Genomic DNA, 25,232 nt, shown 5'->3' on the forward strand with positions numbered 1-25,232 from the left:
TAAAGTACGATTACAACGTTCGGACACACCATTACGCTGTGGTGTTCCGGGTGGCGTGAGTTGCGAAACTATTCCACAATTTTTCAAATGTACACCAAACTCGTAACTCAAATATTCTCCTCCACGATTAGATCGTAGGAATTTTATTTTCTTGTTACGATGATTTTCAACTTCACTCTAAAATTCTTTGAACTTTTCAAATGTTTCAGACTTGTGTTTCATTAAGTAGATATACCCATATCTGCTTAAGTCATCTGTGAAGGTGAGAAAATAACGATATCCGCCACGAGCCTCAACGTTCATCGGACCACATACATCTGTATGTATGATTTCCCACAAATCTGTTGCTCTCTCCATAGTACCGGAGAACGGTGTTTTTGTCATCTTACCCATAAGGCACGGTTCGCAAGTACCAAGTGATTCATAATCAAGTGGTTCCAAAAGCCCATCAGTATGGTGTTTCTTCATGCACTTTATACCGATATGACCCAAACGGCAGTGCCACAAATAAGTTGCAGTATCATTATCAACTCTGCATCTTTTGGCTTCAACACTATGAATATGTGTGTCACTACTATCGAGATTCAATAAAAATAGACCACTCTTTAAGGGTGCATGACCATAAAAGATATTACTCATATAAATAGAACAACCATTATTCTCAGATTTAAATGAATAACCATCTCGCATCAAACAAGATCCAGATATAATGTTCATGCTTAACGCTGGCAGCAAATAACAATTATTTAGGTCTAATATTAATCCCGAAGGTAGATGTAGAGGTAGCGTGCCGACTGCGATCACATCGACTTTGGAACCGTTTCCCACGCGCATCGTCACCTCGTCCTTAGACAATCTTCGCTTAATCCGTAGTCCCTGTTTCGAGTTGCAAATATTAGCAACAGAACCAGTATCAAATACCCAGGTGCTACTGCGAGCATTAGTAAGGTACACATCAATAACATGTATATCACATATACTTTGTTCACCTTGCCATACTACTTATCCGCCAAATACTTGGGGCAGTTCCGCTTCCAGTGACCAGTCTGCTTGCAGTAGAAGCACTCAGTTTCAGGCTTAGGTCCAGGTTTGGGTTTCTTCTCTTGAGTAGCAACTTGCTTGCTGTTCTTTTTGAAGTTCCCCTTCTTCTTCCCTTTGCCCTTTTTCTTGATACTAGTGGTCTTGTTGACCATCAACACTTGATGCTCCTTCTTGATTTCTACATCCGCAGCTTTCAGCATTGCGAAGAGCTCGGGAATAGTCTTATTCATCCCTTGCATATTATAGTTCATCACGAAGCTCTTGTAGCTTGGTGGCAGTGATTGGAGAATTCTGTCAATGACGCAATCATCTGGAAGATTAACTCCCAATTGAATCAAGTGATTATTATACCCAGACATTTTGAGTATATGCTCACTGACAAAACTGTTCTCCTCCATCTTGCAGCTATAGAACTTATGGGAGACTTCATATCTCTCAATTCGGGCATTTGCTTGAAATATTAACTTCAACTCCTGGAACATCTCATATGCTCCATGACGTTCAAAACGTCGTTGAAGTCCCGATTCTAAGCCGTAAAGCATGGCACACTGAACTATTGAGTAGTCATCAGCTTTGCTCTGCCAGACGTTCATAACATCTGGTGTTGCTCCAGTAGCAGGTCTGGCACCCAGCGGTGCTTCCAGGACGTAATTCTTCTGTGCAGCAATGTGGATAATCCTCAAGTTACGGACCCAGTCCGTGTAATTGCTACCATCATCTTTCAACTTTGCTTTCTCAAGGAACACATTAAAATTCAACGGAACAACAGCACGAGCCATCTATCTACAATCAAGCATAAACAAGCAAGATACTATCAGGTACTAAGTTTCATGATAAATTTAGGTTCAATTAATTTACTTAAAGAACTCCCACTTAGATAGACATCCCTCTAATCCTCTAAGTGATCACGTGATCCAAATCAACTAAACCATGTCCGATCATCACGTGAGATGGAGTAGTTTCATTGGTGAACATCACTATGTTGATCATATCTACTATATGATTCACGCTCGCCTTTCGGTCTCCGTGTTCTGAGGCCATATCTGTATATGCTTGGCTCGTCAAGTATAACCTGAGTATTCCGCGTGTGCAACTGTTTTGCACCCGTTGTATTTGAATGTAGAGCCTATCACACCCGATCATCAGGTGGTGTCTCAGCACGAAGAACTTTCGCAACGGTGCATACTCAGGGAGAACACTTCTTGATAATTAGTGAGAGATCATCTTATAATGCTACCGTCAATCAAAGCAAGATAAGATGCATAAAAGATAAACATCACATGCAATCAATATAAGTGATATGATATGGCCATCATCATCTTGTGCTTGTGATCTCCATCTTCGAAGCACCGTTGTGATCACCATCGTCACCGGCGCGACACCTTGATCTCCATCGTAGCATCGTTGTCGTCTCGCCAATCTTATGCTTCCACGACTATCGCTACCGCTTAGTGATAAAGTAAATCATTATAGCGCGATTGCATTGCATACAATAAAGCGACAACCATATGGCTCCTGCCAGTTGCCGATAACTCGGTTACAAAACATGATCATCTCATACAATAAAATTTAGCATCATGTCTTGACCATATCACATCACAACATGCCCTGCAAAAACAAGTTAGACGTCCTCTACTTTGTTGTTGCAAGTTTTACGTGGCTGCTACGGGCTTAAGCAAGAACCAATCTTACCTATGTATCAAAACCACAACGATAGTTTGTCAAGTTGGTGCTGTTTTAACCTTCGCAAGGACCGGGCAAAGCTACACTCGGTTCAACTAAAGTTGGAGAAACTGTCACCCGCAAGCCACCTATGTGCAAAGCACGTCAGGAGAACCGGTCTCGCGTAAGCGTACGCGTAATGTCGGTCCGGGCCGCTTCGTCCAACAATACCGCCGAACCAAAGTATGACATGCTGGTAAGCAGTATGACTTATATCGCCCACAACTCACTTGTGTTCTACTCGTGCATATAACATCAACATATAAAACCTAGGCTCGGATGCCACTGTTGGGGAACCTACGCAAGATCATGGTGATGCATAGCAACGAGAGGGGAGAGTGTGATCTACGTACCCTTGTAGACCGACAGCGGAAGCGTTAGCACAACACAGTTAATGTAGTCATACGTCTTCACGGCCCGACCGATCAAGCACCGAAACTATGGCACCTCCGAGTTTTAGCACACGTTCAGCTCGATGACGATCCCCGGACTCCGATCCAGCAAAGTGTCGGGGAAGAGTTCCGTCAGCACGACGGCGTGGTGACGATCTTGATGTACTACCGTCGTAGGGCTTCGCCTAAGCACCGCTACAATATTATCGAGGATTATGGTGGAAGGGGGCACCGCACACGGCTAAGAATATGATCACATGGATCAACTTGTGTGTCTAGGGGTGCCCCCTGCCCCCGTATATAAAGGATCAAGGGGAGGAGGCCGGCCGACCCCTATGGCGCGCCAAGGAGGAGTCCTCCTCCTAGTAGGAGTAGGACTCCTACTAGGAGGGGGAAAGAAGTGGGGAGGCAGAAGGAAAGGGGGGCGCCGCCCCCCCTCTCCTAGTCCAATTCGGACCAGGGGGAGGAGGCGCGCGTCCCACCTTTGGCTGCCCCTCTCTCTCTCCACTAAGGCCCATATGGCCCATTACTTCTCCCGGGGGGTTCCGGTAACCCTCCGGCTCTCCGGCTTTCTCCGAAATTACCCGGAACACTTCCGGTGTCCAAATATAGCCGTCCAATATATCAATCTTTATGTCTCGACCATTTCGAGACTCCTCGTCATGTCCGTGATCACATCCGGGACTCCGAACTAACTTCGGTACATCAAAACGCATAAACTCATTATATAACTGTCATCGAAACCTTAAGCGTGCGGACCCTACGGGTTCGAGAACAATGTAGACATGACCGAGACACGTCTCCGGTCAATAACCAATAGCGGAACCTGGATGCTCATATTGGCTCCTACATATTCTACGAAGATCTTTATCGGTCAGACCGCATAACAACATACATTGTTCCCTTTGTCATCGGTATGTTACTTGCCCGAGATTCGATCGTCGGTATCTCAATACCTAGTTCAATCTCGTTACCGACAAGTCTCTTTACTCGTTCCATAATACATCATCTCGCAACTAACTCATTAGTTGCAATGCTTGCAAGGCTTATGCGATGTGCATTACCGAGAGGGCCCAGAGATACCTCTCCGACAATCGGAGTGACAAATCCTAATGTCGAAATACGCCAACCCAACATTCACCTTTGGAGACACCTGTAGAGCTCCTTTATAATCACCCAGTTACGTTGTGACGTTTGGTAGCACACAAAGTGTTCCTCCGGTAAACGGGAGTTGCATAATCTCATAGTCATAGGAACATGTATAAGTCATGAAGAAAGCAATAGCAACATACTAAACGATCGGGTGCTAAGCTAATGGAATGGGTCATGTCAATCAAATCATTCACCTAATGATGTGATCCCGTTAATCAAATAACAACTCTTTGTTCATGGTTAGGAAACATAACCATCTTTGATTAACGAGCTAGTCAAGTAGAGGCATACTAGTGACACTCTGTTTGTCTATGTACTCACACATGTATTATGTTTCCAGTTAATACAATTCTAGCATGAATAATAAACATTTATCATGATATAAGGAAATAAATAATAACTTTATTATTGCCTCTAGGGCATATTTCCTTCAGATAAATGGTCGAGCGGATCAAGGCCATCTCTCTTTCCTCCTCTAAGAGATCGACTGAATCTTGCCGGGCCTGCTCTGCTTCCTCTTCGGAGAAGAGCTCAACTCAGGGTGCATTGTGGAGCAGGTCACTTGGCAGAACAGCTTCGGCTCCATAGACTAAGAAGAAAGGAGTTCGTCCGGTTGACCGATTATGAGTTGTCCTTAAACCCCACAGAACTGACGAAAGTTCATCAACCCAAGCGCCTGCTGCATGTTTGAAATCACGCATCAGTCGGGGTTTCAGTCCTTTGAGAATTAGGCCATTGGCTCTTTCTGCTTGTCCGTTCGACTGCGGGTGAGCGACAGAAGCATAGTCGACTCGAGTGCCCTGAGAGGCGCAGAAAGCTCTGAACTCATCGGAATCGAAGTTCGATCCGTTGTCCGTGATGATGCTGTGTGGGACTCCATATCTGAATGTCAATTCTCTGATAAAACTGACAGTGGTGCTAGCATCAAGGTTCTTGATAGGTTTAGCTTCGTTCCATTTGGTAAACCTGTCGACTGCAACGAGCACATGAGTGAAGCCGCTCCTGCCAGTTCTTAGTGGTCCAACCATATCCAGTCCCCAAACAACAAAGGGCCAGATGAGGGGGATGGTCTTCAGGGCTGACGCTGGCTTGTGAGACATGTTGGGGTAAAACTGGCAGCCTTCACATCTGTCGACTATATCTTTCGCCATTTCATTTGCTCGTGGCCAATAGAATCCAGCTCGGTATGCTTTAGCCACGATGGCGCGAGAGGACGCATGATGACCACAGGTCCCTGAGTGGATGTCATTGAGGATCATTCGACCTTCTTCTGGTGTTATGCATTTCTGACTGAGTCCAGTCACGCTTTCCCTGAACAGCCGCCCTCTTATCACAGTAAAGGCCTTGGATCAACGGACGATCTGTCGAGCCTCTTCTTCATCCTCTGGGAGTTCTTTCCTGAGGATGTACGCAATGTAGGGCACCGTCCAGTCGGGAGTAATGGCTAGAATCTCCATGATCAGGTCGACCACGGCTGGGACCTCGACTTCAGTCGGATCTGTGGCGCTCTTAGGTTGCGGGGGCTCTTCAGTAAAAGGATCTTCCTGAACTGTCGGCGAGTGAATATGCTCCAAAAACACATTGCTGGGAATGGCTTCTCTCTTGTAACCTATCTTTGCCAAATCGTCGACTGCTTGATTTTTTAGTCGGGGTATGTGGTGGAGTTCTAACCCCTCAAACTTCTTCTCAAGCTTTCTCACCGCGTTGCAGTAACCAGTCATGGCTGGACTTCTGACGTCCCACTCCTTCATCACTTGATTAACTACCAAATCTGAGTCGCCATAGACCATGAGGCGACGGACGCCGAGTGAGATGGCCATGCGCAACCCATACATGAGTGCTTCATATTCTGCTTCATTGTTGGAGGAATCAAAGTGAATCTGGAGGACATATCTGAGCCTGTCTCCTCGGGGGGATACCAGAACTACTCCAGCACCAGAACCGTTAAGCATCTTGGATCCGTCAAAGAACATGGTCCAGTGCTCAGAGTGAACTTGAGTCGGCAGTTGCTGTTCGATCCACTCGGCGAGGAAATCTGCTATTGCTTGGGACTTGATAGATTTCTTTGCCTCAAACTTGATATCCAAGGGAAGGAATTCAATCGCCCATTTGGCCACTCAACCAGTTGCATCTCTGTTGTGCAGAATCTCTGACAATGGAGCGTCGCCGACGACTGTAACAGAGTGATCTGAGAAATAGTGTGCAACCTTCTTCGTGGTCATGTAAATCCCATAGACAAGCTTCTGATAATGAGGATATCTCTGCTTTGACGGGGTCAGGACTTCATAAATATAATAAACTGGGCGTTGAACCTTATAAGCTTTTCCTTCTTCTTCCCGCTCGACCGTAAGTACTGTACTGACGACTTGTCCAGTGGCTACTATATAAAGCAGTAGAGGCTCTTTGCTGATTGGAGCAGCAAGCACCGACTGGGTGGAAAGCAGGGCTTTTAGCTCTGCAAACGCTGCATCAGCTTCTGGGGTCCACTCGAACTTGTCTGATTTCTTCATCAGTTGGTAAAGAGGTAGCGCCTTTTCACCGAGGCAAGAAATGAATCGACTTAGGGCGGCCAAGCAACTAGTAAGCTTCTGGACATCATGCACACTCACAGGGCGTTTCATTCGGAGTATAGCGCCTACTTTCTCTGTGTTAGCATCGATTCCTCATTCGGAAACAAGAAAACCGAGTAACTTTCCGCTTGGAACTCCAAACGTGCACTTTGATGGATCGAGCTTGATATCATACCTTCTGAGGTGGGCAAAGGTTTTAGCAAGGCCAGTCAGTAGGTCGGAACCTTTACATGACTTGACCACAATGTCATCCATGTATGCTTCCACATTCCGACTAATCTGAGTGAGCAGGCACTTCTGAATCATCCGCATGAATGTGGCTCCGGCATTCTTCAAGCCGAATGGCATTGTGACATAACAGAAGCACCCAAACGGGGTGATAAAAGCTGTCTTTATTTCGTCGGGTCCGTATAGACGGATCTGGTGGTACCCGGAGTAGGCGTCCAAAAAGGACAAATGCTCGCACCCTGCAGTCGAGTCGACTATCTGATCGATGCGAGGGAGAGGGAAGTGATCTTTCGGGCAGGCCCGATTGATATGCTTGAAATCAATACAAATGCGAAGTGAGTCGTCTTTCTTTGGGACCATGAAAACATTGGCTAACCACTCGGAGTGATAAATCTCTCGGATAAACTCAGCTGCCAAAAGCCGAGCCACCTCTTCAACGATTGCCTTTCTTTTCTGGACGACGGACCGTCGAAGATGCTCTTTGACTGGTTTCACCTTCGGGTCGACTCACAAACGATGCTCAGCCAGTCCCCTGGGAACACCCGGCATGTCAGAAGGCTTCCATGCAAAGATGTCCCAGTTCTCACAGAGGAACTGGATGCGCACTTCTTCCTATTTGGAGTTGAGTGTGGTTGAAATGTGAGTTGGAGCTGCATTGGGATCCGTCGGGTGAATGTGAATCGACTTCGTTTCACCAGACGACTGGAATGCTGAATCTGTGGCTGGCTTCTTGGCTCGCAGCAAGTCACTCGGATCTGCACTTTTCTGGTATTCTTGCAATTCTACTACGACCATCTGGGCATCGGCGATCTTTGAGCCCTTCTGGAAGCATTCTTCTGCCTTCTTCCGGTTACCAGAGATAGTGATCACTCCTCTGGGACCAGGCATCTTCAGTTTGAGGTACAGTAACATGGTCGAGCCATAAATCGTGCATAAGCTGGCCTGCTTAGAATTGCATGATAAGCACTCTGGAAATCCACAACTTCAAACGTCAACTTTTCTTTGCGGTAATTTTTGGAATCACCGAAAACCACGTCGAGTGCAATCTGACCGAGGGATGCAGCCTTCTTGCCTGGAATGACCCCATGGAAACTCATATGGCTTTCGCTGAGTCTAGACATCAGAATGCCCATTCCTTTCAACGTTTCTACATACAATATGTTCAGGCCACTGCCACCGTCCATCAGGACCTTTGTCAGTCGAGTGCCTTTGATCACCGGGTCGACCACCAGTGCTTGCCTCCTAGGGGTGGCGATGTGCGCTGGATGATCAGACTGGTCGAATGTAATGGCAGTCTGCGACCACTTCAAGTAACTGGGTGTCACCGGAGCGACCATGTTCACTTCCATGTTGATGACTTTCAATCGACTTTTGCTCTCAACGTCAGCAAAAATCATCAGAGTGGAATTCACGTGGGGATAACCATCGTCATCCTCTCCCTCATCCTCAGCCTTGTCCGCCTCCTTCTCCTTTTCCTTGGGCTGTTTCTCTCGGAACTGCTGGATTAGGAGCCAACACTGCCGAGTGGTGTGCTTCGGGTAAATGAAATTACCTTCTTCATATTTTTTGGTGTGGATATGGCACGGCAGATCCAACACGTCATTTCCATCTTGATCTTTTACTTTCTTGGGGTTCCACGACCCTTTGGGCTTCCCCTTGAACTTTCCTTGAACCACAGCCAAGGCTTCACCTGGAGCAGCTGGCTCGGCCTTGCGCTTCTGTTTCCGACCGGAGTTTCCTCCTCCGGCTTCGTGGGCGACTGCTTTGTGCTTGCCACTCTGGAGTCGCTCTTCTTCTTCATCATTGGCATACTTGGTGGCAATTTCCATCATCCGAGCCAGAGTCATATTTCCTGTCCGGCCGAATTTCATATTAAACTCCCGATACCTGACGCCTTCCTTAAAGGCACAAATTGCCTGATGATCTGACACATCTTCTACCGTGTGGTGTAGGGTGATCCATCTCTGGATATAATCCCTCAAAGTTTCATTCGGTTTCTGAACACAACACTGTAATTCTGTCAAACCTGCCGGCCGTTTGCAAGTGCCCTCGAATGTTCTGACAAACACTCGGGCGAGATCTTCCCAAGTATAGATGCTGCCAGGCGCTAACTGATTCAGCCATGCTCTAGCCGAGCCCTCCAACATCAGAGGAAGGTGTTTCATGGCCACTTCATCATTGCCGCCACCAATCTGGACAGCCACTCAGTAGTCTTCAAGCCAAGTGTCAGGCTTGGACTCTCCGGTGAACTTACTAACTCCAGACGCCAACCTGAAGTTGGGGGGAATCACCGCAGCTCTGATAGCTCTGCTGAAGCACTCTGGACTAGAGACATGCACCCTGTTGCTGGTTTGCGGATCTCTGTCATGGCCATCTCGGTGAGCTCTATTTCTGTCGACCAAGCCCTGCACGAGAATAGATCTTGCATCAAAGCCTGGCTCCCTGGGGTCGACTGGAATACCTCTTCCGACACTGTGAGGGCGTCTGTCTTCATGTGGCCGAGGCACGTATGACCCACTCCTTGGAGGAGGCGTAGGCACTCGACGACGATCATCGCGATCGGCACGGCGATCATACTACTCTCGGTTTCTGTACTAATCACGCCGATCTCCACGTCCCTCACGCCTCGGGGGAGATCTCGGGCTATGGGCCGACTGAACTGTGTCTACGGCCACGGATCTGCTATGGATCCTATTCCGCGACTGAGACACGACCATATTCTTCTCTCCCGCTGCCCGGAGCAAGGCTCTGATCTGCACCAGACCTCGGCCAGCTTCTGATTGGGAAGGTTGGATCGACTCTGCTATCCGGGCAGCAGCTGCTAGATTCTGGATCGGTGTTCAGTATACCTGAGTCGGAGGTGGAAAAAGATGGCGTCGACTGGACTCAGGAGCACGTTGTCGAGCGCGATCGTCGAGTGCGCGCTGGAGGTTCTCCAGTCGAGTGCGCTCAGCCAGGTTGGCCAAGCGCGCCTGCTCCAAGGCCTGGGCTTCAGGGGTTTCTCCAACTATAGGAGTATGCAATGCATCCATGTTCCGGCGGCGAAGTTCCTCCCTCTGCTGCGAGGAAAGGGGTTCGGGGTGGTACTCCTCGTGAACGCGTGACGGATCGCCGTTCCCGTCGCCTCCGTCTTCGCGGTTGAAGCCAGGAGGGCTGCGTGGTCCGTTGACCATCAAAACTTCCGTCGCCGGGTCGCTGCTGTCGCACTCGGATGCGGTCTCTACGGAGCCAGTCGACAGATCGAACAGGCCGTAGAGAGTTTTGTCGGGCTCGATCGCCGCGACTTGAGGGGTGGCCGACTGGCGGGCCACCGCATGCTTCACCCACCGCTAAAGCCTCGACTGACCGGTGCGTTTGCTCCGGCGGGTCGCAGGGAGGGGGAAAGCTGCTGGAGTTGACTGGTACTGGGTCGACGGTTGCCGCAGGAGGACGCCGCGGACGCACGCGCGAAAGTGCGTCGCCCCGCGGGCGGGGAGCGCGTCGGCATCGAGTGGTGCCTCCTGAAGCCAAGCGGAGTCGTCGGCGACAAACATGAGCGCGCCGAGACGGATCTCGCGGCCCTCAGCCAAACCTCCGCCTGGAACCATGATGAAGGGGATCGGAAAAATTGCAACTTCTCCAACAAGTCGCTAAGACACCTGCCCCACGGTGGGTGCCAACTGTCGTGGTTCTAAGACTGACAGTAGAATAGGGGGGTAGGAATGTAGAGGCAAGATCCTAGCTACGGAGGAGTTGTACACACGAGTTTACGAGTTCAGGCCCTTCTCGGTGGAAGTAACAACCCTACGTCTCGGAGCCCTGAGGCGGTTGACTGAATATATGTGTGTGAATTATAGAAAGTGAGAACCACTGTCCCAGAGGAGGGGGTGGCTTATATAGAGTGCGCCATGACCCCAGCTCTCCTTCGTTACACAAGGTTCAATGCTCATAAAGGAGGGGCGTTACTGGTAACGTCTGCAGTAAAGTGTTGTAAATGCCCATAAAGCTATGGTTTAAGTCCTGAGTCCTGACCGTTGCAGAGTGGAGGGTTCCTCATCTTCTGGTGGTCGAGTGTCTTCAAGGTGGTCGAGTGAGCACATCTTCATGGTCGAGTGGATGATGGTTTCTCTTCGACTGCTTCTGATTCTTTGTAGAGATGTCCTTGGGGAGGGTATGTTGGACAGATCCATGACCCTACCCTAGGTACATAGATTCATCACCACCCATTTATTTTCAGGGGGTACCTTGTTAATTCATGAGCAAAATTTTATGCCACACTAATTCCCAGCATATACCAAACAAGGGAATGGGAGTAAAACTCTACTTCCCATGTCTAATCCCTACACAAACACCCCTGTGAAAACTCCAACCCCCCTGCCAAAATGGTGACCAAATAGGTTGTGGGTTTCATCCCCTTCCACGGACCACCACCATGATGGAACAAGCGAAGGAGCCTATGACTTTGTACGCTGTTCCTTCGAACCTGGAGGCGGCTGGCCGCGTGATCCAGTCCGCGGAATGCAACAATCATCACATCAAGGCGAAGAAGAGGGCGGAAGATGCTGCGACAACCAGTCAGGGCGGAGCACGTAAGCCAAAGTGCAACGCTAGGCCGGTGTTGCCCAGGAAATCACAACCTTGACCATCCGAGTTGAAGGTGCCCCTACTAGTATGCCGCCCATCAGCTCGGTCCGCCCGAAACGCATCAATAGTTCGCCACAACCTCCTTCATTCCCGTCCATCCCACTACAACTGCAAGAACCGCAGCCGCACGGTAACGATCTAGAATCAATCACAATGGCAAGTTGCACTCAGTCACGATCTATCAGACCTCTTGACTGGTGGATTGTGATGGCCACTGAGGGGACTTCGTGAGAGTTCTTCTCTCCAGATCTGGTGGCTTGTATTGGCGAGGTTGTGGGATGCAGCTGGAAGAATCCTTTGTGGGTTTTAGCGGCTCCCAGTCCGTCTAGTTCGCATTTAGCAGTGAGATGAAATCTATGGAAGGCGGCTTGATGTAGACGATATGGTTGTACTTGTACAACGGCGATGATAGCGCCATCACATCAAGACGGTGCTACCCTTGTAGCTGCTGGGATCTCAAAAAAGTGGTGACGACAATACATGATTGCCTTCAATTTAGTGGTGCTTCTTGAGTACACGGTCTCGAGCCCTGTGATGATAATCTTAGGTCTGACCCAAGTTGGTTATATGGTTATATGTGCCAATTGCGATGTTTTTGCATTGTGACCTTGTTGAAAGCATTGCTTGAATAGGCTCGAACTCGCTCTTTAGGGTGAAACCCTAGGATCTGGCCTTTGGTTGTTGGATCTAATGACGACGAAGCTTGAGTGCCATTCCCTTCATGAAGGCATTGCTGCTGAAGAACGTCATTGTCCTTTTGGTGTCAAAAGATGGTCGATGCAGATATGGTCATTGGTGTAGTTTGTCCATTGCTGTTTTGACAGCTTCAGGCTTTTTTCCTCACTAAGTGACAGCTTTGGTTTTATATGACTTTGCTATTTGCCATGTGTTTAGTTATGTGTGTGCGTTCATGTGGAATGTATGTATCCTAGGTACGAAGAGGCTGGATATGTGCTCATTATGTCCGTATCCACTTGATACTTCATCTTGAGTTAATAAATTCACCCTTTGTTAGAAAAAGCTAACAAACGTCATAATTGTTGGGACATGAATTTCGCATCCAAGTTTTCCTTTTGAGCCAAGAAAACCTTATTTTCAATAGAGCATATAAGAAAAGAAAGAAGAAACACTAGCTGGCGTTGGGCTACATGTTTCTTTAAGCTATTCATGAACTTTCACTGAGGCATGACAAAACAAAAGTTTTTCATTTATACCAATATAAAAAGATTCAAATGGGTAGATTCAATTAATCTCGGCCATCAAATCATGTCAATCCAACGACCTAGACTGCTTCAATGTCGAGCACTCAACACGTTTAACGTGCAGTTAATTTCATGCCAAAATATAGTGCTAATCACATAATAACACGCAAATAATATTCTACTTAATATCCGCATGCACTTAATATACTTCCAAATTAACGTGCATTGCACGTACACATTGACTAGTAACATTTAGAAGCTGTTTGGTTGTCAGTCTTAGCTAGCCACGTCAAAGGTGTGGCATGCCAGAACTTTCTAGGAAGACATTTAGTTCTTTACTAAGGTTCGGCTTGCCACAACTCAAAGGGGTTTTGGCTGTAGAAATTTTCGCCTAAGGTGTGGCGCTTGTTTTAGCCGCCACACATTTCGTGGTGCGTCACAATTGCCTCTACTTAGGCATGACAAACGGAGTGTCCAACCAAACAACTTCTTATTGTTGTCGGAGTATGGCAATTCTTTCAAGTGAACATGCTAATATTCACAACAAAACTATACATTGCCGTAATTTGCTATGTTTATGAATAAATTGCCATGTGTGTTTTAAAGATTTTATAGCATATAAAAAACGTCTGCAAATGCCACCCCCTTTCACTGGCTAAACAGGTCTTTTTTAGGCTCGTTGGGCTACATGTAGATGGGCATGGGCAACTCTTTGTTATCTTGGACTGTTGGTCGGAAGCTCCTATACAACGCTGCAGGCTCCCGTTAATGATCCGGCGTATGCAGCGCTGCTCGCATGGGCCGGCCCACTAGCATGCTGCCTCCAGTTTTTTCAATTTTTTTGTTACGAAAATAAAATTATGAAATCAAGAAAGTTTACAGATTTAAAGAAAAAAGGTTCATCCATTTGAAAGGTTCACCAATTTTTAAAAAAGTTCATCAATTTGAAAAAAAAAAGTTCATCCAATTTAGCAAAAGTTCATAGAAATTGAAAAAAATTTCATGGACCTGAAGAAAAGTTCATAAATAAAAAAAGTTCATCCATTTTCAAGACAAATGTTCATTGAATTTGGAAAAAAGTTCATCAATATTCAAAAAAGTTCATCAATCTGAAAAAAACTTTTGAAAATTTTAAAAAGTTCATCAATATTCAAAAAAGTTTACAGAATTAAAAAAAAAAATCCTCAACCGGCGCGTAGATGGGCCGGCCCATTTACGGACGCCACAGGCGCCAGTTAGCAAAATGCACGTTAACTGGCGCCTGTGGCGCCAAATAGGAAATGCCCTGTTGGCCTGTACATGACTTGGTCTCTTACTCAACGTGGGCCTCTTCCATCCAGCCTGCTTCTTCCACCTCCCCACCACCGGGCCAGCGTAGACCGTAGCAGAGCCAAGGGTTTCCGGCGCTGGCTGCAGCCATGGCCGCCGAGCGAGAGCCGAACCCCTCCGTCCTCGACGCCGTCGCCTCCCTCCAGACCTACTCGACCGCCCTCTCCGCCTTCACTTCCGCATGGCGCTCCTTCTATTCCGATGCCACCACAATCGACTCCACCCTCGCCTCCCGCCTCGAAGGCTTCTCCCAGCTCGAGCTGCTCTGCTCCGGGATGGACGGGCCAGGCCTCCGCGCGTACCTCGCCGAGCACAGGGACGAGCTCCGGGACCCCGCTCGCTCACTCGATGCCGCCCTGCTGGTGGCCCCCGACCCGGGGCTCCTGGTGCTCGCCGCGGCCGCGGGGTTCTGCCGCTCGCCTCCGACCAATGGCAAGGCGGACGGTGAATCCAAGGTGTCCTGCCGCCTGCTCATCGACCTCCTCGACCGGATTCGCGCGCTCGGCGTGAAGCCGTCGCCGGAGGCGCGAGAGGAGGCCAGGGCTGTCGCGGCGGACTGGAAGCGGAGCAAGCGGATCGAGGAGCAGTCGCTGTTTAAGAATGAGACGATCGCCTTTCTGCTTCTCGTCGGGGTATTTGGTTTGGTGGAGGATGTTGGTGGCGCCGCCCAGGTGCTCGATCTGGTCGTGTCAATCTCGAGCCGGGAGCGCGCCGTGGAGATCTTCCTCGGCCTTGGCCTCGACCTCGACAAGCATCTACCAGGTAAGACACATTTTCCTCGCCGTATGAAAATTAGAACTGTATTATGCTCTGTGCAACCATGTTGTTCAGTAAATGTGTGTTTGCATCTTCCGTTGACTATGCCTAGCTAAGCAAGTATTTCTAGCTAGCACAAGCTACAGGATGCAACGGCTAGGCGATTTGTTTGGTTCATCTTCATTTAGCTTTCTACTAGCTAGCCATGAAATATGAGCAGTGGTTATCATCACAGTAGCACCTGCGGCTCACTTTTCTCGTTCTTGCTGGTTTTTTTAGTCCATTGAAGCTAGTTTGATTGGCAAAGCTGGTACTAGGTATGGCTAGCAATGGTGCCCAGGGGTAACCTTTATGTTAATCATTTCTTGAGTAGACTGCCAATATTCTAGTAGCAGGAATGCAACACTCTGTTATCGATAGATATTGCCACAGACTGCAACACAATGTTCTGTTAGAACTTCCCCGTGGTGATTCTTGCGTATTTTTATTTTATTTGCATTTAAATCCTGCAACCTAGAGCTGTTTGTGAATATGCAATTTGGAGATGCTCTTGTTGAGCTACAGGATGAAACGATGATGCTTTTGCATTTTTTTTAAAACTCTTCACCATCATGATCTATTTGCAGTTAGATAGCACAGATTAGTGTCTGATAGTTTTGACTGGCTATGTTTAAGTTGTTCAGGTTGACGGCACTTGGAAGTACTATATTAATTTTTTATGTTGAACTTTTCATTTGGAATATCATGATTTCATAGGACATTTGTCATCTGCCCTTGCTCCTTAAATCATCTATTTTATTATTAGTATTTCTTTTATTCTCACGCTGTAGCTTTATTTCTATGTTGGTTTACCCACCTACCATCTTCCTGGATTTGTTGGGTTGATGTAGGTTCCATTCCACTGTAATGGGTCGGTTTCGTTCCTGTGTTTGGTTGGGATATTTGATGGAATGGAATGGTTACGTTTCAGTGTTTGGTTTGAGTGATGGAATGGAATGGTTACGTTTCAGTGTTTGGTTTGAGTGATGGAATGGAATGAATTCAGTTCAAAACATCTCCTGTATAAAAATGATGAGGCTGCCTCTCATATGCATAGATATACAATATGACCAAGTATAAAATCTTTGTATTTCTGGAAACATAATATTGAAATTTACCGTAGCATTTATATTGAATTGTACTTTGACATCAAATATGGTATTCTCTCAATGGAATATTTACATTGAATTGTTTCCTATTGAGAGGACATAGACAGGGTAAAAAATCATGAATGGGCACAGAATCAAGGAAATTTTGCTCAATATTTTTTGACTATTTACATTAGATTGGATTTCAATCAAGAAAAATTGCTCACTGATGACCTCGAGATAGTAGCACATCAACGCTCTTGCTGCTCATAGATGGAGCCCTGTCCATACCGAGCGGAAGTAGTGCTTGTCCCGCCGGATAGGTGGCTGTCGCAGCCCGCGAGGGGATGGCCGCCGCCTCATCAGATCAGGTCGCCGCCGCCACATCAGATCAGGACGTCGCCGCCCATCCCATAGATCAGGTCACCGCCGCCCCTCCTGTGGATCCGCTGGCCTGGTCGCCGCCGCCCTGCTGTGGATCTGCTGTCCTGGTCGCCGCCGCTCATCCGCCGGACTTGGAGAGACGAGCGTGGAGGAGCGACGGGAGACGAGAGGGGTTGGGAGAGACGGAGAGTGCGTCGGGTGGGAGGTGGAGTGGGCGAGAGGCCGTTCCGCGTCGTTCCACCAAATTGGAGAAACGAGTGTGTTCCGGATATTGGCGGAATATTCTCTTTCGGGGAACGAGTGGGTTCTAGTCCGTTCCCAATCCAAACGCAAGAACGTGGCCCAGGGACGGGACGGACCCGTGCCATTCCGTTCGATGACTGAAACTAAACAGACCCGTAATGTTGATATTATTTTGGGAGGCACATATTGCTATATCCTTGTATTTTTCTTTGTGTCCAGTTGTTTCATCTGCATCTTTGGGTCGATGTTTCATCAACATGCTATTTACTTTCCTCAAGGTCTCTCCTAACTGTAGCCTATTTTAATTTAGGCATATGAAATATTTTATGCTTCTGCCATTCTTCAATTCTGATGTCCGTCACTCTATGCTAATGGATGACTGAGCCTGTTTATGTTCTTGGTATTATCTTTTGAGCTTGAACTCCACAATATTGCTGGGGTGCATAAGGGCTCTTAGGCCACTTTTGGCACTGTGGTAGATTATAATAATCTTGTTTGCCTAACCAGCCTTTCCCTATCTTTTGGTAACCAGCTCCTTCCTGCTTTCATGGGTATTTATCCACAGCACATCGCTATGAAACAAGTTCAGTGTAACACAATTAGGCAACTGCAAGCTGAGCCTTATTGTCCTATGTCAGTTTATCCACGATCATCCTGAGCTTACCCAATAAAATCACTTATTTCACTTGTTATCTTTTGAGTCTATTAACTAGTGAGCTTATAACGTAAGTGCAAGGCAGGGCAGAAGGGTTGAATATGAACCGTTCATTCCGAAAAACCCCAAATGATAAGTCTTATTTTGGAGATTATTCTGTAAAAACTCCTAGCATTGATTTGAGTGTTGCTCATATCGTACATTGTTACTGTTTGTTTCAGTTGCCAATTTGCCTTGGCTCATGAGTTATTGTTGATTGTTCTCTGATTTTGCTGTTAGATTTTTAGGCTTCTTCATGTACTCCCTCCGTTCCATAATAAGTGCCGTGGTTTTAGTTCAAATTTGAACTAAAACTACAACACTTATTATGGAACGGATGGAATAAACACTAACTTTGTACCGTTGAACACTATAATGTGACCTGTGAAGCTGTGATGACACCTTTGTAAAACGATTGCCAACTGTTGGGATTGATTGGCATTGGCATATAGCGAATGCTGCAATTGTTCCCATTCAATGCCCGAGTCATGACCCCATGGCTTTGTTCAGTAACTTTGCAATTTATTTCCCTGTCTTAGCTTGCTAACCGCTTCTAAATTCCCTACTTGAGCAATCTTTTCAGTTTTGCTTTGTTTTCAGCTGTATAATATAATATATTTCTTCATCTGTTTTGTGATTTGCCTGTATAATCATGTTAACACTTCTGTGCGCTAAATCTATGTGCTTATTTGGGAATTATAATTCACATTCTTGTTCTTTCCTCTTTTCTCCTTTTCTCCCTAAGGCACTCTTGTTCAGATTGTTACACGCTATTTATTTCTGCAAGGTCACTCGTAAGTCCTAACCGAAGGCTATTTTAATTTAGGTATATGAAAATTTGAATGCTGCTGCCATTCTTTAATTCTGATGTCCTGTTAATGGATGAACTGAACCTGTTTCATCCTTGGTATTTAGAAACATCATAACCGCGCATCTTTCCAACCATCTCAGACCACTTGCATTTCTGGCCATTAGATATTGAGATCTATGCGTTTCCGGCCGTCTGATTACCTTTGCGGTCGCTTTGGTACGTCGTTCAGTAATCACGAAGCGGTACATAGTGGTGGGCCGCTGCTCCAGTAACATTTTCGGTCGTCTCCTGTTAAAATGGGCCTGGTGGGTTTTCTCTTCGATGGGGAACTGGTGGGCTTAATCGTGTTGTGTGTGTATGAGGTCGGTCTCCCTTGGATGGTGAGTTCTGCGGCAGCTGTGGAGTTGTCCCGGGGCAGCATGGGCGGTCAATTGAAGTGCGCCGTTGAATTGACGAGTTAAGGTGCCGTTCCTACTAGCCATTAATGTTAGTTAAGGTAGGCGACTCCTCTGCGGTTGATGGCAGAGTTTCGTTTAGTCCCTTTGCCTCCCTTCTCCTATTTATATGTCCTCACCCAATCTTCCGCCCCGATCGTTGTTTCCAGCTACTCCGGACGAATATCCAGGGGGGTCGAGCTCTCGGTGTTCGCAGACTCCGTCTCCTGCCGATGGACGCCGACTGGTGAGTTCTCGACGGCGTCGGCATACTCTATCCAATTCGAGGGAGAGAGGCGCACAAATTTCAAGCACAACATCCAATGCGCCGCTCAAGTGTAAGGTGTTCTCATGGCTCGCAATCTTGAGAAAGTTTCTGACGGCAGACAACTTGGCAAAGAGGGGCTGGCCGCACAACCCTTCCTGTTCCCTGTGTTCTGCTGCTTCGGAAGACGTGGTTCACATGCTTGCCAATCGCCCATCCGCTTAGGCGATGTGGGAGCGAACGTTGGTGGGCCTGGCCCGGGCGACGCTGGTGGCGGCGGCCCCCGGCCATTCCCCTCTCGGTTGCTCTCCGGCGCGGGGCGGAGGGCGCCGGGGGGTGCTCCCTAGGCGGCGGCGGTCCGGCGTGGCGGCGGGGCTTCCTGGCGCGGCGCGGGAGATCGGCTGGACGGCGGCGTTGCCGTTGGCGGCGCCCGCTCGGCCCAGATCTGGGCCCTTCGGACCCCATCTGGGTTTGGGCGGGCCAACGGCGGGGCGGGTCGACGACGTGGCTCCCAGGAGGCGAGGGAGCGGCGATGGGCGTTGGGGTGCTGGCGGTGCTGGCGCTGCCCTGCTGCAGCGTGGCCGGCGGGGCTTAGCAGGCCCGATTCGGGCCTGGCCGGGCCAGGGGTGGCCTGGTATGCCCTGCTGCTGCGTCCGGACGGCGACCGCGACGGTGCCGGAGGCTCAAGCCTCCTGCACGACGGCAGAGGAGGTGGTTCCCTCCCGTGCGGCTACGGCGCTGCTGCTCCCATCGTCCAACGCCCCCTCGTTCTCTTGGCCTCGTGGTGGCGATCTCAGTGAGGCGGCGTGGGTGGCGTTGCGACCGCGGTGGCGCATGCTGGTGGGCGGTGGGCGGCGAGCTGGTTGGTTGGCTTCGATCCGGTTGGGCGGTGGGGTTTGGAGTTGGGAGAAATCCTTGCCGGATCTTCCGGCTCCGGTGCGGTGACGCCTGCGGGTGCCACCATTCCTCCCTGGAGGGTGTCGGTGGTCTTCATTCCCCTCTACCCTCCGTGTGCCGGGGGAAACCCTAGGATACGTCCGGGCAGCAGCGTCGTCGGCGTCGTTTCCTTCCTGGAGGTGCTGCTTGGTACACGGAGGATCGGAGCCTAGGATCGTGGTGGGTAGATTTTGGAGGGCGCAGCGGTTGTAGGTCATTCGCGTCTGTCGAGCTGCCGGTGTTGGCATTGTTTCTTTTTCTTTTTCTTTGGCTTGTTGTGCTGCTCGCCCCAGCGTTTGCTCTGTAATCGGTGTTGGTGCTTTGGAATACAAAGCGGGGGGAAACCCTTTTTCGGTATGTGGGAGCGAACGCTGCAGTTCTGCAACCTTCCATCCTTCCGATCGACAGAGCTGCACTGATTCTCTTTCTCTGTTGTTTTATACCTTGCACAACGGGTGCTTGCTGTTTCTTGTAATGCTCAGCCTAAAACTCTCCTATTATTTCTTCATCTATAATTCAATGAAAAGCTGCTCCGCCAGTCAAGGTCCCTCGTTGTTTCGCTCTGTTTAAGGTACAGTGATAATTCAATGAAAAGTTTATTTTTTATTTCATGTCCTCTTGTTGCTACAGGAAGTTGAACAGCAACAACACCTAGAATTTTAGGTGACTCACTAGCAACCATGGAATGTTCTCCTATTATGTATGTTTTGTCGGTCTCTTTTCCTTTTGCCTCCGTGGAGTCTCGAGATAATGATATGCCTGCATCAAATGGGCATAGATTTTAATATTTTTCATTATCAACGTGACCTAAATACTGAGATCGTGGATTACTATTTATCTATGGAAATATACGCCTCCACATCACCGAACATGTCTTACGATAATAAATTCTATATGGTTCTACAATATTGTCTATATCAGATTAATCTTTCATGGGATATTGGCATGCTGTGCCACACAACCCTTCAGTTTATTTGTCCACACTTAATATTGTTATAATGGTACTTTCAGGAATTTTTTATCCAGGTAAGCATATTTCTTTTTAGTACTGGTGGGTGCCCTCTTTCTAGACAAATAAGTATATCACACATTGTCTTGACGACATAGCATTCCCGAGTCCAGGTTGTAACTTTAAAGTTTGTTACCTTATTAAGTTAATGAAATTTCTATCCATTTTTCGTACAACGACAATTTTGCTTCCACCTACACACATTCATCTGTTTTTGGTCAGAAGATTGATTACCCAGTTCCTTTTCAGTTTTGTCGGTGCACTCCTACTTGGCAATCCAAGCTAATAGCCTGGATTTAGCTACTTATGCACAATGAAACTTCTACTTGGCAATACAAGCTAATTGCCTGGATTTAGCTACTCATGCAAAATGAAACTTCTAATTGGCAATCCAAGCTAATTGCATGGATTTAGCTACTTATCCACAACGAATGTAGCATGCATACGAAATGAAACAAGGGAAACTTAATTATGTTTACTATGTTATTGCCGAGTTATCTTTTTGTCAATATGTGGGCTATTTTATGCAACTTTCACCTATATATTTCATGTTTATATATATTTAATTATTTACTATGCAAGTCTATGTCATTCTATTGGAAAAAATGACGGACGCAGCAACGCGTGCAATTTTTATAGAAATTCCTGTGAGTGTTATTCTATCGTATGATAAAAATGAGGATCTTGCAAACATACAACCATCTCAACATGCATGTTTCGTGTCTATTTCTATGCAATTACCTAACTCAATGCCACAATGGATGGGTGCGGCAACGCGCGCCACCAATGATCTAGTTATCTTTTAAGCTTCAACACCAAATAGTAGGTGGAGCTATTCCAGGGGATGCGTAATGGCTCTTAGGGCACGTTTGGCATTGTGGTGGATTATAATAATCCTGTTTGCCCAACCAGCCTTTCTCTATTTGAACATTTGGTAGCTAACTCTTTCCTGTTTTCATGGTTATTTTTATGTAGCACCCGGTTATAAAATAAGTTCAGCATAACACGATTCAGCAAGTACAAGCTGAGCCTTATTGTCCTGTATCAGTTTATAGGCTGAGTTTATCCGCGATCATCTTGGACTTGTCCAATAACCTCACTTAGTTTTGCTTTATTATCTTGTGAGTCTAGTTACTAGTTGTAAGTGAGCTTATAATGTAAGTATGGCAGGGTCGAAGGGATTAAATTTGAACTGTTCATTAGGAGAAACCCCAAATGATATGTTTTCTTTTGGAGATTGTTGTTAGCTTTATACTGTTCTGTAAAACCTCCTAGCAGTTTTGTATAGTGCTCATGGTTATGTCAGCTAATCTTTGATTTGGTTATTGTTCATATCATACTGGTTTCAGTTGCTAACTTGCCTTGGTTCATGAATTATTGTTGAACTTTTAAACATTGTTCTCTGATTTTTCTGTTAGATTTTTAGGCCTCTTCATTTACTCTATACACTAAATTTGTATGTTGTAGACTGCATCATGTGACCTGTGATGACACCTTTGTAAAACAACTCCCAAGACTGATTGGCATATAGTGAATGCTGCAATTGCTCCCATTAATTGCCTGAGTCATGACCTCATGGCCATGTTAGTGTGCAGTTTATTTCTCTGTATTAGTTTGCTAACTGCTTCTAAATTCTCTATTTGAGAATCTTTTCACCTTTGCTTTGTTTTCAGCTGTCCAACATAACATATTTCGTGATCTATTTTGTGATTTGCTTGTATAAATGTATAATCATGCTAACACTTATAGTTGGGAATTGTAGTTCACATCATTGTTCTTTGCCTTTTTTTCTCCTCCTTTTCTCCCTAGGCACTTGGTGCTGTTCTGATTCTATGTGCTCAGTTTGGAATTTTAGTTCAATTCATCGTTTATTTCCATTTTTCTCCCTTTTCTCCCTAGGTTGTACTAATTTTTATACTTGGTACTTTAAGCATATCTTTGGAGAATTTTTTGGGAAGGCGATGAGTATCGAATACAGCTCTGCCCAACATTAAGTGACATAGATGAGAGGATTTAATTATATCTGATCTTCTTGTTTGTTCGGCCTGTGTGTGGTGTCTGTTTGTTCACTTCATTCTATTGTGTAGCCTTCTGGTTTGAGCTTTATGTTGTAAGAGTCAATTGTATGTTATTTTCTGTTCCACCTTGTTAGTTCTATCAGCTGAGATGATGAGAATATTAATCTCCGCATGTTTTCTTTGCACCAGTTCTCACTCAGGCAATGATAAACAAAGGCAAACAGCTCGATGCAGTCAAATTTATCCAAGCTCTTAATTTAGTGCACAAATATCCTTTATTGCCTATTCTTAGGTCATATGTGAATGATGCAAAAAATGCTGGGAACATGATCCGCATCAGGGGAGACGGTCCTGCCTCTCAGGTAGCTCTGCTGCCTTGAGTATCATCTATTATGAACATCATGTATTCATGGTCGTCTGAATTGTCGTTTCTTAAAATGCTTCGGCAGGATGCAGGTGATGCAAAAGAGCGGACATTGCTCGGAGCATTGCAGAAGTTCATTAAAGAACACAAACTAGAAGAGCTGCCTATTTTGGAAGAAGCTAACAACAGAATGACACTATTGGATCTGCAAAGTGCAGAGAGAAAGCGAGCAGCCAATGCTGCTGCTGCAGCTGCTCGTGAAGTAAGTAAGAACATTCTGGACTCCAGGAAGAGACCACAGCTTCCAGAGAGTGCTGTACAAGGTTCCTTAGGCCAGAACACCCGCCCGGTAGGAACATGGAGTCAGGAGCTCATGTTAAGGCAGAGCCTCCCTACAGCTGGAGTTGCAAATAAGTACCAAGCTGTTTCTAGCCATAACATAGTTCCAGCTACCGCTCATGATCCATTGCTTTCTGTTGGGAACCAGCGTCCCATTGGCATCCAGAATCAGACCCTGGCTGCTTCATCTGTTCAGACTCAGTACAGTGGCGGCGTGGCAGACTTCTATAATTTGGCGTCGATCAGACCAGGTGGTTTGAGTGTTCCAGGTGCCAGCGCATCATCAAGGTCAAAGCTCTATTCTGAAGACCCCCTTGCGTATGTCTCTCGAGCATCCGATAAGAAGGGTTCATCTTACAGTTATTCTTTGTCTAATATGTCGAAGTATAATCCGTAGATGATGCTACCTGACATCAAGCGTTGGTATGGATCGAGACCTGCTTAGATGCTAAATATAGTTGTATATATCTCTATTGATGTTTTAGTTGTCGTTATGTAATTAACAGTGTCAAACTTTGTCAATCTCGGACCAAAAAAAAAAAAAACTGAATCAATGTCAAGCTTATTTTGGTGACTCAGTGTTGTGTTGCACCTGCACACTCTGCCGTACTTTTAGCTTGTTCTAAAGAGAACTTTGAGTGGGGTTTTTCTAATACTCAAACAACAACATTGTATCTATTTTTTGTTGCGTGAAACAACATTGTTTGTAACCTTGCAGCGACGGCATATGTTGTTTCAATGTGCAAACGCCAAGGAGCTGTGTAACTGATTGGTACTCAGATCACGCCATCATCATCGATGGAAGCAATGGCTATGCGAGATGGGCTAGTTTTTGCTAATTCTCTTGGTTTCCATCGGGTTCAAGCAGGATCTGATTCTCTAGATGTCATCAAATTTTGTACTGGACAGTCACGGTGGTGGGATGCTGCAGCAGCAATTTTGGCAGAGTGCGTTGATATGGCAACATATGTTAGAAAGGTCATGTTTAGTCATTATCCTCGAGCAGCTAACATGTGGCCCATGAGCTAAGTTAGTCTTTGTAATTAAGTTTGTAATAATTGGGTTGACGAGCATTCAGGCAGTATTGTCAACACACTTGTAGATGATGTAACCGTGATATAAGTTTAATAAAGCTAGCCATGGTGGCTTTCCTAAGGCATTATCATTGTTTGAGCATCTATTTAACATTCAACAGAAAATGACACTGGCTGCAGAACAAGTATTATGCACAATTTAAATTGTGAGTAAGACTAAAAAGGGCCAATTCTCACTTAGTTTAAAATATAGTTGAAGATGCAAACAATTACAACACTTACCAGGTAATGCAACAAGAATTGTAACTCGGGTTACTTTAGAACTGTAAAATTCATCATCAAGCGATACCTCCACTATCAAATTATATAGAACACCTATAAACTACTACCTAAATACAAGACGTTTTTTCAGTTCAATTTGAACTGCAAAAACGCCTTATATTTAGTTACGGAGGTAGTATAAATCAAATTCTTTGGAATTGTAAAAAATTAACAATACTAATTCTGGGAGAAGGTGAATAAATTAATACCATAAAAACATGAAAATAATTCCAGCAGT

General features: G+C 46.4%; 1 protein-coding gene and 1 pseudogene across 1 annotated transcript; both read left to right on the forward strand.

Moving 5' to 3' along the window:
* Nucleotides 1-14,273: 14,273 nt before the first annotated feature.
* LOC125530305 (FRIGIDA-like protein 3) lies at nt 14,274-24,217 on the forward strand. Its single transcript, XM_087518827.1, has 3 exons — nt 14,274-15,021; nt 23,126-23,298; nt 23,386-24,217. The coding sequence occupies exons 1-3, from the start codon at nt 14,349-14,351 to the stop codon at nt 24,034-24,036; spliced, it is 1,497 nt and encodes a 498-aa protein (XP_087374953.1). The 5' UTR covers nt 14,274-14,348; the 3' UTR covers nt 24,037-24,217.
* Nucleotides 19,202-23,119, forward strand: LOC147976494 (uncharacterized; annotated as a pseudogene).
* Nucleotides 24,218-25,232: the final 1,015 nt, after the last annotated feature.

The sequence above is a fragment of the Triticum urartu genome, chromosome 4A, assembly GCF_056163025.1.
Source record: "Triticum urartu cultivar PI428250 chromosome 4A, HENAU_Tu73, whole genome shotgun sequence".
Lineage (NCBI taxonomy): Eukaryota > Viridiplantae > Streptophyta > Magnoliopsida > Poales > Poaceae > Triticum > Triticum urartu.

What these genes read in the sequence shown, in the direction of transcription:
- LOC125530305 (XM_087518827.1), top strand. Translation starts at nt 14,349, where the DNA reads ATGGCCGCCGAGCGAGAGCCGAACCCCTCCGTCCTCGACGCCGTCGCC. An exon ending in CCTCGACAAGCATCTACCAG is followed by an intron (nt 15,022 to 23,125) that starts GTAAGACACATT and finishes TCTTTGCACCAG; the next exon opens with TTCTCACTCAGGCAATGATA. An exon ending in GAGACGGTCCTGCCTCTCAG is followed by an intron (nt 23,299 to 23,385) that starts GTAGCTCTGCTG and finishes ATGCTTCGGCAG; the next exon opens with GATGCAGGTGATGCAAAAGA.